The sequence below is a fragment of the Urocitellus parryii genome, chromosome 3, assembly GCF_045843805.1.
Source record: "Urocitellus parryii isolate mUroPar1 chromosome 3, mUroPar1.hap1, whole genome shotgun sequence".
In the NCBI taxonomy this organism is placed as follows: Eukaryota; Metazoa; Chordata; class Mammalia; order Rodentia; family Sciuridae; genus Urocitellus; species Urocitellus parryii.
Window position 1 is genome coordinate 193,257,847 of NC_135533.1, and position 17,273 is coordinate 193,275,119.

Sequence of the window (17,273 nt, forward strand, 5' to 3'; positions counted from 1 at the left end):
ACACACATCTCCCACCCACCCACCACATTAGATCATGAGGCCCCAAGGGTGGTGCTGTTCTCAGGGTTGAACAGATCTGACCTTCTCCAAGTCAGATGGCTCATAAGTAATAGGAAACAGTCTCCTAGCTCCAAGGGAATGTCCTGGTGTAGCAGTGACAAAGCTCCTTACTTTCCAAACCCCACATGCTTGAAGAGCATCCAGACTGGAAAGAATATGCACAAGGAGGGCCCACAAGAACACTCCAACCACCTGTGTGTCCCTTCACTGAGCTGTGTTTCTCTAACGCTGGATTTCTTAATTTCAGCAGGCACAAAAAGCTTCTGCTCTGGCCAGCATCAATCAGCTGACCATAAGGAACCATCTTCAAAATTTACCCCTTTTCTCTTAGTAAAGATTAGAAATAAACAACAGGACAGTGGTGAGTAAGAGAAATGATTTAACTTTATAAAAATGTGATAATACAGCAATATTTGATTTCTTTCCTTTTCTTTTTCTGGCAAGTAAAGTTTATAAAAACACCTGGAATAAAAATTAGAAACATAACCTAATAAAATTAGAAACAAACATTTCAAGGAAACAAGTCACTGAAAGACATAGAAAGACAAGGAAGGGACAACATTGAGCAGCTAAAGCAGCAGCTACATGGGGGAAGTTGGTTCGGTTATGAGGACAGAACAATCAAAGACCAACATGAACCTGACCTTTCATACCAGGCTAGGCTGAGTGGGCTAAGGATGGGCAGTAACCATCAGAGAGGCATGAAGGCTTCCCAAGGACCAGATCGATGGTGCTGGCTCAGTGGGTGTAGGGGGACATTGGCCTCCTGCAAACAGCCCACATGCAAGCCCCTCTTACAGGGCCTCTCAGCCACATGGCAGTGATGCACAGCCAAATCTTGAAGAATTGGCACTGTAGAGCTGGCTCCTCCTCTGCCCACTTGTTTCTAACCTGCAGTTCTGCAGGTCACTATCCCATAGTCATGAGCTCAGTGGGTAGAAACACATCGATATGTCAACCTAAGCTTGGGAGGCAAACATGCCAGGGAGAAACCAAGAAATCTGGACATCTAGTGCTACATACAAAATACTTTTTGTAATGTCTGCACCATAGCCAAAGTGGAATTAGGACCACCTTGGAGAGGCAGGCCAGGAACGCCAGGCAACATTCCCCTAGAGGGAAAGGGCGTCCCAAGGATGCTGGGTGAGTTCTTGACTACATTCTGAGGTAGTCTAATCGTGACTTGCACAGGTAGCTGAGAATGGTCACAAAAGATGGAAGGAGGGAGGGCAGAAAAGTTGCCATATAGATAAAAGACTAACATATATAACGGAAGGAACTACGCTACAAGTGGGCTCAGAGATAACGAGGATGTAACCTAGGCTCGGGGTGGCTGGCAGTAGGGCCCACATGGACCCTGGGCACATACAGCTCTTATACTACTCACTGCTGCAGCAGTATGGCAGGAGATGCACAGAGGGATTTCCTGGCCCCAAGCAGTGGCAACTCTGAGATGAGGGGTGTCCATCTTAAATGACTAACCCCCTTCTACTGACTCTTGTCATGAAGGGCTTGAACCAGAGAGCCTGGGAGCTTTGGGGCAAGGAGTCCCAATGTTCCCTTCAACAGGACTCCTCTAACCTGAACATGTCTAGCGGGAGTAATACTGTTAGACCTTAACTTGGAAAACACAAGGTACCTGCAGGTGAGGGAGCAATCAGACCCTAAGCCACCACTGAAAGAGAAATAACAACAAGCAAAGGTGGTGTTAGACACCCCCCATACTCTATTTTTTTTAATGCTAATTTACAGTCTTATTCTCTTCTGCCCTCCAGCATTCAGAATTCTAAGACAGGATGGAATGTTCTGAAAGTTTAGGAGGCAGCAGCTGTGTTTAGATGTTAGTATTTTCTCTGCTTTCCACATTTTCGTGAACGTCTTCTAGGACGGAGTTCACCAAAGTCTTCAACTTCATTTTCATAATCATCTTCCTGAACAATACCTAAAAGGAACAAGAAAAAAAAACAGGAAACAGAGACAAGGCAAAGGTGATTTTTCCCTTATTCCACTGTAAAAATAACATCCTAGTAAAATATAATATTTCTGTAATCATTTTATATTAAAGAAATGAAGCTTTCTATTAGGGTGCCACCAAAGTGAATTTTCCTTTGCGTACTGATATTGCTTCCCAAGAAGAGACAAAGTAAACACCCTTTTCCAGAATAAATTCTTTTTAGCTGGTTCCTCTGGCCTTTCTAGAAGCCATTTAAGTAGCAAATCAAGCAAACTCAACCATACCCTTGAGTTGGTATGCTAATTACCTTCCTTTTGAAACAATCACAAAATTATAGTACCCAGAAGGAACTATATGGTAAAGGGTGGGGTTTTTTGTTTGTTTTTATTTTTAATTGGCAGAGATATTTGTGCCAAGTCCCTTCAAGTTTTCCCCAGTGCTGGGGTCTGGATTTCCCAGTAGCATCTGGAAGGGCATTCAAAGCTGATGAAATCCTCAGAGCAAAAGGAAGTATGGTCCAGCTGGGAAGGGGCAGTAATTGGAATGGGCAAGAGGGAAGACACAGTGCATCCCACAGAACTTGTCAAGAAATTCTGACTGCCAACAAAGAATCCTGAATCGCTCTTCTCAGTCCTGTAACCCTCTATAGAAAGATGCTGCAAGCTTCCCCACTGGTTTTGTTTTGTTCACAAGCATATTTCCAGAACCACACAGCACTAGTATATACTATATGCTCAGAAAATATCCACAGATTTGTGTGTTTAATTAATTAAATTTTGGTACTGGTGATTGAACCCAGGGGTGTTTACCACTGAGCTATGTTCCCAGACCTTTTTTATATTTTTATTTTGAGACAGGATCTTGCGAAGTTGCTTACGGCCTCTCTAAGTTGCTGAGGCTGGCCTGGAACTTGCAATCCTCCCGCCTCAGCCTCCTGAGCTGCTGGGATTAGACATGCACCATCATGCCCAGCTATATCCACTGATTTAAATGAATGATTAACAAAGGCAAATATTTTATCAATGGATGGTTTTACAATACTTTGCCTATCCTTGGCCTTCACTGTATTGAGTATGTGCAGTGACTGAACATCATTAATACTAGTCCATTAGCAGAAAAAGGTTTCTAGCAACTAAAATGGGCCCAGAATAATGGCCTTCACAGTCTGATGGGGAAACTTTAATACTATGTTGCTAATAGTTTTATTACTGTCATGATACTTCTAGACAGTGAGAAGCGGCTACTGATAGCGGAGGAAGCCCTACTTCACATTCACTGAGGAGCCAGCAGCATCAAGAACCAAGGGATCCTGGCTTGGGCTGGGGCTCAGCAGTAGAGCACTTGCCTAGCACGTGTGAAGCACTGGGTTTGACCCTCAGCACAACATAAAAATAAATAAATAAAATAAAGGTATTATGTCCATCTTTAACAAAACAAACAAAACAACAACAACAACAAAAAGACAGGATCCAAAATGTTACCTGTCTGTGGAGAAAAGGACTCCTTACCTTCATCCCTTAAGCGGAGTTCTGTTTTTGTCAACCACTCCTGTGCATCCTTGACTGACAGGACCAGAATTTTGACCAGATGAGTCATTGCCTCCTCCGCTGAAGAAACCAAGGAACAAGGGTTCTGAGTCAAGAGGCTGTTGCAGGAACCAGAACACCATGCACTAGAGCCAAAGTGCCCATGCCCAAGAGCTAGTATGTCTGCTCTTTCTCTGAAAAGAGGCTTCCTTACAAGGTAAGGGACCTAAAGCTGCCTTTTGCTGCCACAAAGCTGCCTTTAATGCTAGCCCTATGCCATTACTGTACATCTGCAGAGACTGCCAATAACAAACCCTTCCAGGAAACTTGCGCTCGAAATGTCATTAAAACTTACACTGAAGAGAGTGTCTGAATTATAGAAGATTTTAAAATATGCAATTTTGCTAATTTTATACATAACTTCCACCCAGTATTGCTAAGAAATAGCTTATAAGAAAGCTGGAGGACACTTGATTTTAAGACCACAGAGGAGTTCTCATTATTCAAAGCCCACACTGGAATATGACTGAAGGGACCCTCCTACAAAAAAGAAACCAGCTATGCACTTCCAAATCTTACTCTAGGGTTCTGCACATAATAGGTGCTCAAGAAAAGAGCACTGAACTAATGAATTGGGAGACCCTAAAAGAGTTTTCTCAAGACTTTAAACATTCTTTCTATATCCTCTCCGCATAATTAGTTAGCAAACCGTGTTCTCATCTAGGGCCAAAGATAATCACAATTTTTTAATTGGGGAATGGGTGGCCCAAACAATGAGGTTTTGCCATAATTTGAAGACAAAAATTCTTATATTTCCACTAATGCCAAGATCCCATCACCCCCAAGTTGGCCCTCACTACAAACAGCATAACTCTGAGTTGTCTAACATGCCTAACACCGTTTGGGCCCCATCTCCACAGGTTCTTACCTCCAGCCCAGGCCTTTCGCCTGTAGAGGTCCTCCACCAAATCTGAAACCCTCTTGATGTGCTCCTGGACCTTCCTCTGCAGCATGTGGCTTTGCTCTTTAGAGCCCAGGTGACTACGGATCCACACACTCTGCTCAATGTCCTGTACTACCAGTTTGCCTTCATCAATGGCTGGGTCTACCTTCGCATGGAAAAATTCTGAGTATTTCTGGTAAGCCACCTGCTGCCTCTGGTGGGCTTCTAGGCGGATGTGCTGCTCATAAGACTCGCTGGTCCTCTCCCGACACTCCTTTCCTTCCAGCTCAGCCCTGGAAAGGACCACAGCCTCTGAAGCCGCTCCTTCAAATGCTTTGCTGGAGCTGAAGTAGTTCTCAGGGCTCCGGGTGAACTTCACCCCACACAGATCACACTGGGTCCTGTCTACATCAGCCCTTTTGAAGTTCCCAACCCCAGGCTCTCTAGCTTCCTCCCTGACACGTTCGGTCTGAACTCGTCTCCTCCAACTGATGCAGACAGACACCACCAGGCAAGCTCTTCTCAACTTGCGCTGGATGGAGGCCTTCCGCTGCTTCTGCGAAAGGATGGCAGCCAGGAGGTGGTCTCGGTCTTCCAGTGCCAGCTCATCTGTCTCATCCTGACCAAACTCACACTCGGGTTCAGCAAAGTAGTCCACTGGGCCCACACAGAGTAAGCGATTTAGTTTGACCTCCTCATGACAGAGGCCACGAACCACAGACCCTTTGGTGTGCACACTGTCCCACCGCCAGTGACAGTCCATCAGGTACTCTTCGTCTCGCTCAAAAAGCAGATCCTGGAGTGCCTCGGCCACAGACTTCACATTAACAGCCATTAACACTCGCCTCACCACCTTCCGAAGCCTCTCAGGGACCTGATCTGGACAGTCCATGCTCATTAGCTGCAGCCTCGTCTCAATCTCCTGGAAGTGGCGGTACAGAAGAGGCTTACAGAATGGCTGCAGAACCTCCTCAGCATTCACGAGCATCACCAAGCACAGCACCAGTGTCCGCTCCGCCTCACCTGAGACCACATAGTCTATTTCACTGAAGGCATCAAGCAGGACATTGAAGTTTGCATTCTCATAGCCACATAGCACCTTGACGAGGTAGGATAGGTGAAATCGGAAGTCCTGAATGGCTCTTGTCACATCCTTCGGTTTGTAATCCTGAATGATGGAGAACACGTCCCCAAGCTCTTTGTCCTTCTTGCTGAAAAGGAACTCCCAGTAGTGCAGGAGTGCAATGTAGCTCTTGGGGAGGCACAGGATGGCGTTCTTCCAGAGGCGGGCCAGCACCACCCCACAGTGGATGAACTGGAACTCCAACAGGGCCACTGTGTTTCCAATGCTGGGGATAAGTGGTTCTTTGCACCTCTTGATGAGGACGTTCATGAAACGGAAAAAGAGCCTCTTGTAGTCTTCTGGGTTCCTGTACACATATAACTGGTCGATGCAATTCTCCAGCAGCCGGATGAAGCAAAGATGGGTCTTCTCTGCACTTTCGTCATCCTTGTTGGGTACCAGCATGCCAAATTTTCCTTCTATTCCTTTCATCCTGCTGCTTCTCCCCCTGCCCCTCTCTTCTTTCTCAGACTCCAGAGCTTTCAGTTCCCTGTTGTAGTTGTCCTCCTCCTGGTGGAGCAGCTTTCCAAACTCCTCTGGGTAGCTGGAGGAGAGAAGGAAAGCCTGCATGGCGCTCAGCCACAGGTCTGTGGACTCCCGACGGCTGCGTGCCCTTTCATTTTGAAATAGAGAGTGGATGTACTCTTTCAAGGCAAACCTGTAGGATCGGAATGATTTGTAATTTGGTTTGAGGATTTCTTTGCATGCCATGGGGTTTTCTGACAGCACTCTCTGATGGAAATGCCTAGGGAAGAGGACATTTAGAAAGGATTTGCAAAGGCCATATGTATCAGTAGACAAAATATAATCTATTTCTTCAAGCTCTTCAGCTAAGATTTTAGGAAATACTTTTTTGGCTTCTAAAAGCAATCCATTGATTGCCACCAGGTGCATTTTCGACTGAACCAAACACTTGGCCTCACAACGACGCAAAGGCCTGTGAAAATCTTCACAGTTTTCATCCTTACATTTTAAACCTACAATAAACCTCGCACAGATCCCTGGGTAGGTCTTCCCAAGCAGGCTCTGTGTGATCTTACACAGCCTGCTCAAAAGGTGTTTGTTGAGGGCTAATTTCACTTGGTCAGTCATTATCAAGAAATGATCTTTCGTTTTCTTCTCTTTCAAGTTCAAATCCAGGTCAAAAATTATTCTTAATATGGGTCCAGGGTCGTTCTGAGCTATCTGGCAATACTTGGCATCCACCTGGGAAATTCCAAAAAATTCAAAGCAAGATTTGACCATTTCCTTCTCAGCATTGTTAGTTACTCTCTTAAGGGCCCTGACCAGGTTGAGAAGAACTTCCAAGCCCCCTGGAGCCAGGGCCAGAACCTTCTCAGGCTCAGCCTCACACTGACTGGCTGCTTCGTAGAGTGCTTCCACCACTCCAGCTGAATGGTTGAGTGTGTCAAACTTTAGGATGGCATCTTTGAGCTTCTGAAAGTCTCTCAGAATTACCCCCTGCAGAAATTGGGCCTCTGCAATGCCAGACAATTGGCTGGTTTGATAGCAGAGATCAAGCGCTTCTCTTAGGATGGCCTTGGTATGCTCTATGTCAGAATCTCTGGCCACATTGAGGCGGGCAACCCCCAGCAGACAGGAGGCCTGGAAGTCCTTGTCAGCCGTGAGTCTGGCAGCCTCCAGGAGGCAGCCATGTTGTTTCATCAACAGTGCAGCCTCTTCTCTCCGACCTTCCCTGTTCAGCAGGTCTGCAGCTTCTGCTAGGCGTTTTCGAGACTTAAGGAATACCAGCTGGTCTTCTATGTCTAGCTTTGAGAGGACAGCCATCATTTCCTTGGTCTTATTTGCACTCAGGTACTTCGCTGCAGCTTCCAAATAAAATTGACTGGCAGAATATGAGAGCTTGGAAATAGGAAAGGTCTTGGTCTTTAGCATTTCTTCATACCTGAAAAAACAGGTCATGCAAATGTCAACCTGTTATCACTCAACCAATAGGAATTTCCTTCAAAATATAGCACAGAGTAATTTAAATAAAACTCCCACATGGAGATATATTTTAAAAGACCTAAACTTATCAAGCATTCAAGCATTTTTATAAGTGCTTCACTATATAGTTATCAGTATAATAATTATAAATAATAAAATCTTCTTTCTTCAAAGAAATCAGGCATTAGTATGCATAATTAGTGAAATATAGTGCCGTTACAACTCAAGCAAATAGGAATGAAGTTTGAAAGCCAATCTATAGGGCAAAATTCATACACAGTCAAAATTATCCTTGAATAAAACTCCCTTCGGCTCTGATAAAAGCATGATAATTATTTTGAGTATATAACTCCAATAAACTTGAAGGCAATTAACAAGAAAGGACGACATGGGTGCTATATACACATCAGCAGTCATACCAGTCTTCCTCTTATCCAACGCATGATTCTTCCCTCGCCAGGTGTGCATGGATTCATGTGGGACTAGTGAAGCTCTGATGGGTCCTCCTTTATTCTGCTGATTGAGTGGGTATAGCCTGCTATATACACACTCATAACAAACCCTTCATCTTCTTTGGCCCCCTCTCATGAAACTGTGTCAAAGCTTATCAAGAGTGGAAAACAGTCTTAGTCTCAAGGACTTCCTGACTCAGTACCAAGGCTGCACTCAAGTTGGAGGAGGTCATTACATCCCAGGCACTTCAAAAGCAGCAAGATAATACCACCCAGGGCAGCCTGCCCCCAGAGAGAGCAGGAGAAGGGAGAGAGATGGGAAAGAATGAAGACACTTACTTTTCCACTGCAATAGCAGCTTCCTCAAAAAGCTCCTCTTGGCAGTACATTTTGAGTGCTAGATCAAACTCCTGAATCTGCTCAAAGCATCTGAAAGCATCTTTGTAGCACTGACTTCGCTTATAGAAATAAGCAGCATCTCTTATCTGGGACAGAGTAAAATTTTACCTTTATTTGAAGTATTCTTAACTTTTTAAAAGAAAATCAGTATGTGTTGGACATAGTCAAGAATGAAGGGAACATAAAAATCTCATGCACAAAGTGGTATGGCCATTCTGGAAAGGCACATGGTCACACTTGGTAGTGTGGATGTCCACTCCTAGCAATACATGCTATAAAAGGTTCATACAGTACCATGAGGAGATGTGCCGCCCCATGGTGCTGGAAAATGTGAAAAACAGAACAAGATTCTATTTAGATACACTTCTTCAATAACACATGCATTCACGGACACATAATATTAAATCTATTATTAAATGGAAACTGGCCATGAAGAGGAAGAGAATGAACAAATAAAATGCAATGATTGGGCTTTGTAACAAACAAGGTGGGTTTGCCATGAACAGAAACATATATTTGACTCTCCTTCTTACACTTATCATCTAGGCCATCACCTAACCCCTCATTTCCCAGCTATGACCCCATTCCACCACCTCCACCACCATCATGTAGTGTAAACTCCATCATCTCAGACTACGCTTCTAACTGGCCTTTCCACTTCTACTGCCCTCTAAAACTCTCCACAGAGCACTTAATAATTGTTTCATGTCACTTCTCCACTCAAAACATTCCCATTTGCACTTGAACAAAGTGTGGTCCTACCACAGGCAACAAGTCCCCACATATTCTCTTCCTGCCACCCTCTCTTACTCATGGCACAAATTCTACCCTCCTCATTATACTCTGGCCAACCAGGCTTCCTTGCTATTCTTCAAACTTGCCAAAATTCTCCCACTTCACAGTTTTTGCCTATAAGAGTCTGGCTATAAGGTCTGCCAGCAGCTGTCCTCAGAATTTCTGCTCAAAATTTAGCTCTCTGACCCCACTATCTAAAATAGCAAACCCTTCTCCCCTCACATGTTTTATTCTTCTTAGCACTCATCCTCACTGACATCTCACATACTATTTATTTATCTATTTATAGCTCTCCTGCACAGGGAGATGGGGGGGGGAGCTCTGAAAAGACTGAGCTCTCTTCTCTATGGTCTCCTGTTCACAAAGCACCTGGCACACAGTAGGAGGTCTATCTGCTGAATGTTTAATTTCAAAACTGTACTTGCTGCATCTTAGGCTCAAAGAGAAAAAATAAAAATGAAACAAGCAAAATATATGTGATGATCCCCCCCACCAAATCTCATCTTTAATGAGATAAGATACATGAAGTGCTAAAATAAACAGATACAGATGCGAGTTTCTTCTACATCCAGAGACCTCATAGACAAGGGAGCTTCTAGACCAATCTCAGTCACACAAACAAAACCTTACAACCTCTACATTTAACCACCCCTCTTTTCCTCCCTTGTCAATGCCAATTACTCAAGAGAAAAATCCATGTGTATACATGAAAGCCTACTGGATGTCAAGTGTGTGTCCAATAGGAGAGATAGAAAAGAGAGGGCTGGCTTTAAGTGGCAACTCCCCCTCTGGTTGTCCTGCTTGGAGGAGGCTGTACCTCCCATTCCAGAAAGGGTGCAGAAAGGTTTCCAGGGAAACCAACACTGCTTCCTGAAGAGAGGCAGGACACAAGCTAGGCACAGGAAGCTCTGAATGGAGGACTTACACTCCCATAGCACCCATACAAACACTTCTTCCCAGGGATAGAGTTATGTTATGCTATGCTATGTTATGCTATGCTATGCTGTGTTATGGCTTGGCTTGGATATAAAATGTCTCCTGAAAAGCTTATGTGAATATTCAGAGATGAGATGATCAGATTATGAGAGTTGTAACCTAATCAATGAATTAATCCATCTGATAGATTAGTAATTTGAATGAATTACCAGGTAATAATTGTAGGCAAATGAAGTGTGGCTGGAAGCGATGGTGCCAGCCAACCATGGACCAAACCTCTGAAACAATGTGCCCCAAATAAACTTTTCCTCCTTTAAGTTGTTTTTGTCAGGTATTTTGGTTGCAGCAGTGAACAGCTAACTGGCACAGATAGCATGCATTTGGGAACTGGGAATAGGAAGACAGTTGGGCCTGATGACTTAGCAAAGGCTATTGCCAAGGTGGTCAATTTTAATCTTGCTAGTCAAAGTGGGGAGATGATCACAATACTGGGTGAGAATTGAATGACCTTCCAGGGATGGGGGGCCTTATCAAAGATAGGAACCAGATTCTTCACTGAATAGATTTTAGAACTGCTGGAATGTGCTGGAAAGAAAAAGTAGAAGAAGACCTAGAAACCAGACTTGGGCAAGCAGAAAGGTAGAAGGAAAGCTGATACCAGGAACAGGATACCCTCTACACTTTGAGGGAACTGCAGTCCTGGAGAAGGCTGTGGGGGCTACACTTATGATCCACTGGTCTCCCCTACCCCCACTGTCAGAAGCAGTGCTGGACAGGTTAGGCGATCAAGGTGGGTCAGGCTTGGCAGGTTCTGATAGGCAGAAAGGAAAGAGTGTAGTTACTGCTCAGAGTTCAACATAGTGGCACTGACAACTGGAGAGCAGAGACTAAAGAACTTGAAGAGGTTGGAAACTATTCTAGTTCCTGGAATATATGACCCAAAATTCCACCCACACTGAAATGTTTTCTCCAGTGTCCCTCCCTATTTTGTCTCCATTTCCCATATCTTGAGAAGTCACATCCTATAATAATCATGGAGCAGGGAAGGCAGTGTTAGTAAGGCCTTCTCTTCTCAGACACTGACTTTAGGTCACCATTCAAACTTCCTAGTAGGTTCTACTACTACCCCTCCAGGGGCCAGGGTACTCTGAGTATCCTAGGAATTACTGCATTTGACAAAGACATGGAAACCAGTCTTTCTATTGGAGGATCATGAAAACTGACACAGGGGAGATGCAACAGCTCAATTGGACACTCTAAAGCACATCTCCAACTCCTTCTGGTAAAAGACCGATTGTTTTTAATTTCTAATCCATCACCACTGATACACTGAAAAATGAACTGCCAAGAAAACAACCACCACTTGGATGTCCACAGCAACACCAAACAGCTATAAAAATCTCTAACTGCTTACTTCCCTCTTCTGTATTAATCTTGCTTCAGACAACAGTCTGCAGCCCACTGCCAGCTGGTTGACTCTCCATCAATAACTGCTCCTGACTAGCAGTTCTGTCCAACAGGACTTTCTGCAATGACAGAAGTATTCTATAATAGTGAGCACTCACAATATGGCTAGTGAGACTGAGGGTGTGAATTTTTTTTAATTGTAGTACATTCTAATTAACTTAAAATTTAAATTAAATAGCCTCATGTGGCTGTTGGATTGGACACAGCAGATATAGAGTAATTACCAGAGACATAGAAAAACCTTCATGTTAACACCAGGCCACTTGCCCAAACAAACCTCAGACTATGAACACAGGGAAAGAGAAGGCAGGAATATTCAATACTCATCTGCCCTGTGATTTAAACGTTTGGCTTCCCTTGGATAATATCAGGCCTTGAATGTTAGCACAGACATAGATACACACACACACACACACACACACACACACACACACAATCTTCAGAGCCTTATAAAAGCTTGAGCAGGTAGAGAAAGAAAAGGGCCACAAGCAGAGGTGAAGGGTCACATCCCCCATTCTGTTCAAGTGAAGCCCAGTTCTCCCAGGAGCAATTGGAGGTTGGAGGCCTTACCTTTCCCAGCCTCTCACACAACTGGGCAGAGAGCTGGAACTCCTTGGCATAACTCAGACACTTAAGGGACAGCTTTGGTTCATTGCACTCCAAATAGGTCTTAGCCAGTTCCAAATACTCCAACTGCTTTTCCCTGGAGGAAGGGAAACAAAATAGTATTTCCATACACTGTTGATCTAACACCAATATATTTAACCTGCTGCTCTCATCAGAGCAAATCTGAAATGATACTGACACATTGCTAGTCAAACTTACTTGGGGCTAACTTTCTTGGATTTCATATTCAGGGCAGTGTTATGGGCCAGAGCCAACTTCTCCTTCTCAAAAGCACCTCCTTTTTGGTAACACTTGGCTGCAACCTGGAATAGGCAAAGGGGTTTGATTCTCAGAAAACTAATGGAAGTGACACAGAACAAGAGTTCAAGTATGCATTATATGGTTAGATTGATAAGGCGCTATACCTTACTCAGCCCAATGTGAGAAGCAGGAACAGAAAGGTACAGTTACGCCAAAGAGAGTAACCTCAGAAGATAAAGCCCAACAGTGTACCAGCCAACACATTCAAAATCTTATTTAGGAAGTATCCGGAAGCCATAGAAAAGATGGATACTATTACTTTTTATAGGCCACCATAATGACGTCCGAAGTTTAATTTTCCAATAGCCATGTGCAAGAGGTATCCTTGCTACATATATCAACTTCAGGTCAGAGCCAGGGAGCAATTGGCTCAAAGTCACCCTGTGCCTTTTCTGGGCTTTAACACAGCTGCTAACTACAACAGCTATACTATGGTGCTGGTGAAACAATCACAGTATGTGTACTAGGAACAGAAATAACAAGATATTTGGAGCATGTGGATCTGTTACCAAGCTCACTGTCTAGGAAGTGTGCAGGCAAGTGTCATAGGGGAGTCAGTCTGCACCCCAATCACTGCCAACAGAAAGCTGCTTTTCTAAAACAACAATGCTCATACCATGTCTCAAAGTGTAGGCTACAAGGGAAAGTATTTGTTGAATGATTCAATCTTGTGTGGTAGTTCTGAAACATTCATGACATGCAGCCAGAAACTCAATAAACCACCTGAGTCCTTTAGTAGGATCAAAATAAATTCAGGTGAGAAGAAGTTTTTTTATAACATTCTCATCTGTGATGGCCTCCCTAAAAAGATTTTAAATTCAAACATTCAAAAGTATTTTTGAATGGGTAATACCAAAGAGTTCTGAGGGGAATAAAGGGAATTTTCCAATATAATCCAACACCTGCTGCCCATCTTCTCTCCTCCTTCCCTCCCTACCACTCACCCTCTATTTCACCAAAAAAGTTCTTGGTTTTACAACAGGAGCCAAATGTTCAGTATTTCTTTTCAATTATAACAAGGATAGGCAATGAATAAAGTTTTAGGGCTTGATCAATTTCTACAGCTAAATAGTACATATATTTGAAACTGCCTTCCAGACAAATCAAACTTACAATGGTGTAAGTTTTGTTTTCTCACCTCATGTAACAGATTCCAAGAGTAGCCATAGTCCTTCACTCCACCCTATCTCTGCCACATCCTTTTATAGTGTAACTTTTCAGCTTCAGACTGCTGCCTATCTCCCCTCCCTTCTCATGTGGAAGGGACTTGCTTGGACAGCAGAAGTCAGCAGAAATGACACTTGTCCGGCATCAAGACCAGGCCTCAAGGGGCCAAGTACTTCTGCTCACCTTCTTTGAACCTTGGCCTCCAATGAACAAGTCCAGACTAGCCTGCTAGAGGATGAAGGAAAGATGGTCTAGGAACCCCAATGACCCCCTCACCTGTTCCAAGAGCTAGTCAACCCCAGAACTACCTAGCTGAGTGGAAGCTGAATGCAGAATCACAAGTTGCCCAGCTGAGACCAGAAGGACAACCCACTAAACTCACACTGTGAACCACAGAACTGGGAGCAACATAAATAACTTGTTATAACCAGTAAATTTGGAAGCCATTTGTTATGCAGCAACAGATAACAAATAAACACTAGATGTGAATTATTTGCTGTGGACATTAACTATTTTTCCTTGCCACAGCAGAGAAAGCTCTTCTAAGAAATGAGACCAAGGAAACTTTGGGAATTCCTTCTTATAGGCATTCAGACCACAGACAGCTCACATCATGGATTCTGGTAAGTTCTGGCTTATAGTTTCATGTTTCTTATCACTTCCTAGTCCCTTCACTTAGGCCCAGCTCCATGAAATTCTGGTGAGAAGAGGATTATTAGAACAAAAAAGCCCTCCAGAGAATCATCATCTCAAAACACTTCTTCAGAAATAGCAATAGAAACTGCAGACAGTTTTCCTGTAACACATGAAGAGCTGGACCTTGCAAACAGGAGGGGGGCGTGTGATAGTGAGATGTATGAGGAAGGCCATTGACAATTTCATGATTTAAAAAAAAAAAAAAAAAAGGATCCATAAAAAGAAGGTGCCTGCCCTTATTCCTGTTTGGGTTGCTACTGAGGGGGTTGGGTGCTTGGACTCACTGCAGCATACGTTACTCAAACATAACAGGGAATATCTCTTATGAGCTACAGATGACACAAGAAAGATAAAGAATAACATTGGGCCCATGTTTATTTTGTTGAACTAAAAAAAAAAAAACCCCACAACTCTTCTAGCAGGGTGTTTGTGACTTGCAGGTGAAGATACCCTCACCACTACCTCCTGGAAGATAATGCCATGGTGCCCCATCTGAGACCCTGTGAGGTAGAGGAATGCTGACTGTGGGGAAAGTGATGGGCTCCTTAATTTGGTTTCAATATTTCAAAAGGTCCACTTCCTTTCCTGAAGGAAGGCTTGAAGCTGGAAGTGGATCACAGTTCAGTCTAGTGACAAGTACATCCTTGCTCACCAGACTCTCACTGGCAGTGCAATCAATATCTGATCAATTGGGAAAAACAAACAAAAAAAAAAACCAATCTGTTACTGCTTTAAAATAACAACAAAAGCTTTTAAGCACAGAGTACAAAAAATAAATAAAAGGTTTCTCTGGTGGAACAAAGGCCATGACCCTCCATTTACCTATCAGCACATGTTGATACTTGGCCAAAGGAAAGGATTTTAAGGTCTGCCTTGACAGGGGAGGGAGACGGATAAGTAGCTCTCCTCATCTTCAGGTGACCTAATGTTTAAGAACAAATGGCACAAGCCTGTTGATACCTGTGATGGTAGGAAACCTGCCTATGAGGCATGACAAGGCTAGTAGTCACAAAGCACCCTGACCACTGGTTGCTGGTCCAGCCCCTTACCTTCCAGCACTGATGCTTGGCATAATACTCTCCTTGGGCAATCCACTCCTCGGGAGTTGAGGTCTTAACGAACATGCTATCATCAAAGTCTAAAATGAAAAAGAAAAGCAGGTTTGCTTCTCTGAGCATTCATTCACTCATACCTGTTATTGTGGGCTGTATTTTGTGTCCCCCAAAATTCATTTGTAGAAGTACTAAACCCTACTCTATCAGATTGTAACAGAGCCTTTTAAAAAGTGATTAACTTAAAATGAGGCCATTATTGTGGGCCCTAACCCAACCTGACTGATGTCAGAAAATAAGGACATGCAGAGACCCCACTGAGGAAAAATTGTGTGAGGACACAGCAAGAAAGCAGCTATCTACAAGACAGAGGAGCCTTGGAAGAAACCAGCCCCGCCATCACCTTTCTCCTGGACTTCTAGCTGCTAGAACTGTAAGAAACACATTTCTGTCATTTGAGCCATCTAGCCTGTGGGATTTTGTTATGGCAGACACAGCAGGCTAATACACCCATGTTATCTTGCTAGTCTTCTTTTAAGATATATTTTAGCTTACCAAGCCAGGTGGGTATGGGTTTCAGAAGGAAAAGGTGGAGGTGAAAAAGAATGTGGTTTGGTTTTTTAAATATCTGCCTACTTTCCTTTTCTATGTCTATGAATCAGAAGACAACAGCAATTACTAACTCCTCCTTGAAAAATCCAAAGCCACGTAGCTCTTTGCAAGCTCCCAGGCAGGGAATTTAACAAGGAACAAGGTAATGGGATATTACAGAACAGATACAGCTTGACTTGTGATGGTTATATCCTGATAAACCCCATGGTAAATTGAAATTTGAAAATATCATAAGTTGAAAATGTACTTTATACACCTAATCCATTGACATCATGGCCTAGCAACACGGTGTACTTTAGAGTAATTGATTGTTTACTCTTGTGATTGCATGGATGCCTGGCAGCTGTAGCTCACTGCTTCTACCCAGCATCACAAAGGAGTGCTATACCACATATTGTTAGCCTAGGAAAAAAAATCAAACTCGAAATACAGTTTCTACAGAGTATCACTTTGCACCATAATAAAGTTGAGAAACCCTAAAATGAACCACAGTAATCCAGGAACTATGTGTATTTCCCAATGTGTAGACTTTGTCCTCATCATAGAAAGCAATGTGGCAAACTCTTGTTGCCGGACACACGCTATTCTAAGTTCCATGTTAGCCTGTGGTGACTGTATCAGTCTTCCCCCAACAAACCCCCCAAAGTATCACTAGCAATGAGCAAAAACTCACAGCTTCTTGAAGCATGAGAAAGACAGCGCATGCTAGGACAATGAAGACCCAAATCAGAGCTGGGGTCAGAGATAACCCAGACCAATGAATAGAAATCAGAGAAGTAAGGCAGATAGGCCAGATTTTTTTAGAAGGTGCAATAACCGATGAAGGCTTCAGAGCCTGATCCCTATATTGCTTTCTCTCTACTATCCACTGTGGCACTGTGTACAGATAACTTCACAGTGACTTGTTCTGACTCCACATATGCTATTACTGTCCTGGTGAGATTTTATTCCCACAGCAAAACCCTGTATTACTTCTGAACAGGGCCAGTGAACTCTGCAGGATTCATGTTGAAGAAACATAAATTGTAAGTTGCCATATTCACCCAAACTTCTCCTGCTCAGGGGAAACAGGTGTTCTGAAAGACTTAACCATGTGCAACTATAACTCATAATTAAGACTGTACTTTTTCTTGCATTCCTATGCTACCAAGACATAAATTATAATGCTTTTTCATTTTGAATTTTTAAATTTTAAAAAAATGCCTATGTTGATATTG

The 17,273-nt window shown here is 43.4% G+C and overlaps 1 protein-coding gene across 1 annotated transcript in view; it reads right to left on the reverse strand.

Annotated features, from left to right (window-relative positions):
• Positions 1-502: 502 nt before the first annotated feature.
• Trank1 (tetratricopeptide repeat and ankyrin repeat containing 1) overlaps positions 503-17,273 on the reverse strand; it is a 79,065-nt gene continuing 62,294 nt past the window's right edge. Inside the window, exons 17-23 of the mRNA XM_026406703.2 lie at positions 15,442-15,530; positions 12,428-12,531; positions 12,173-12,305; positions 8,345-8,490; positions 4,469-7,512; positions 3,523-3,621; positions 503-2,002 (exon numbers count right to left, since the gene is read on the reverse strand). Coding sequence (XP_026262488.2) covers positions 1,902-2,002; positions 3,523-3,621; positions 4,469-7,512; positions 8,345-8,490; positions 12,173-12,305; positions 12,428-12,531; positions 15,442-15,530 — 3,716 coding nt within the window. The 3' untranslated portion in view covers positions 503-1,901. The remainder of the gene's footprint in view (positions 2,003-3,522; positions 3,622-4,468; positions 7,513-8,344; positions 8,491-12,172; positions 12,306-12,427; positions 12,532-15,441; positions 15,531-17,273) is intronic.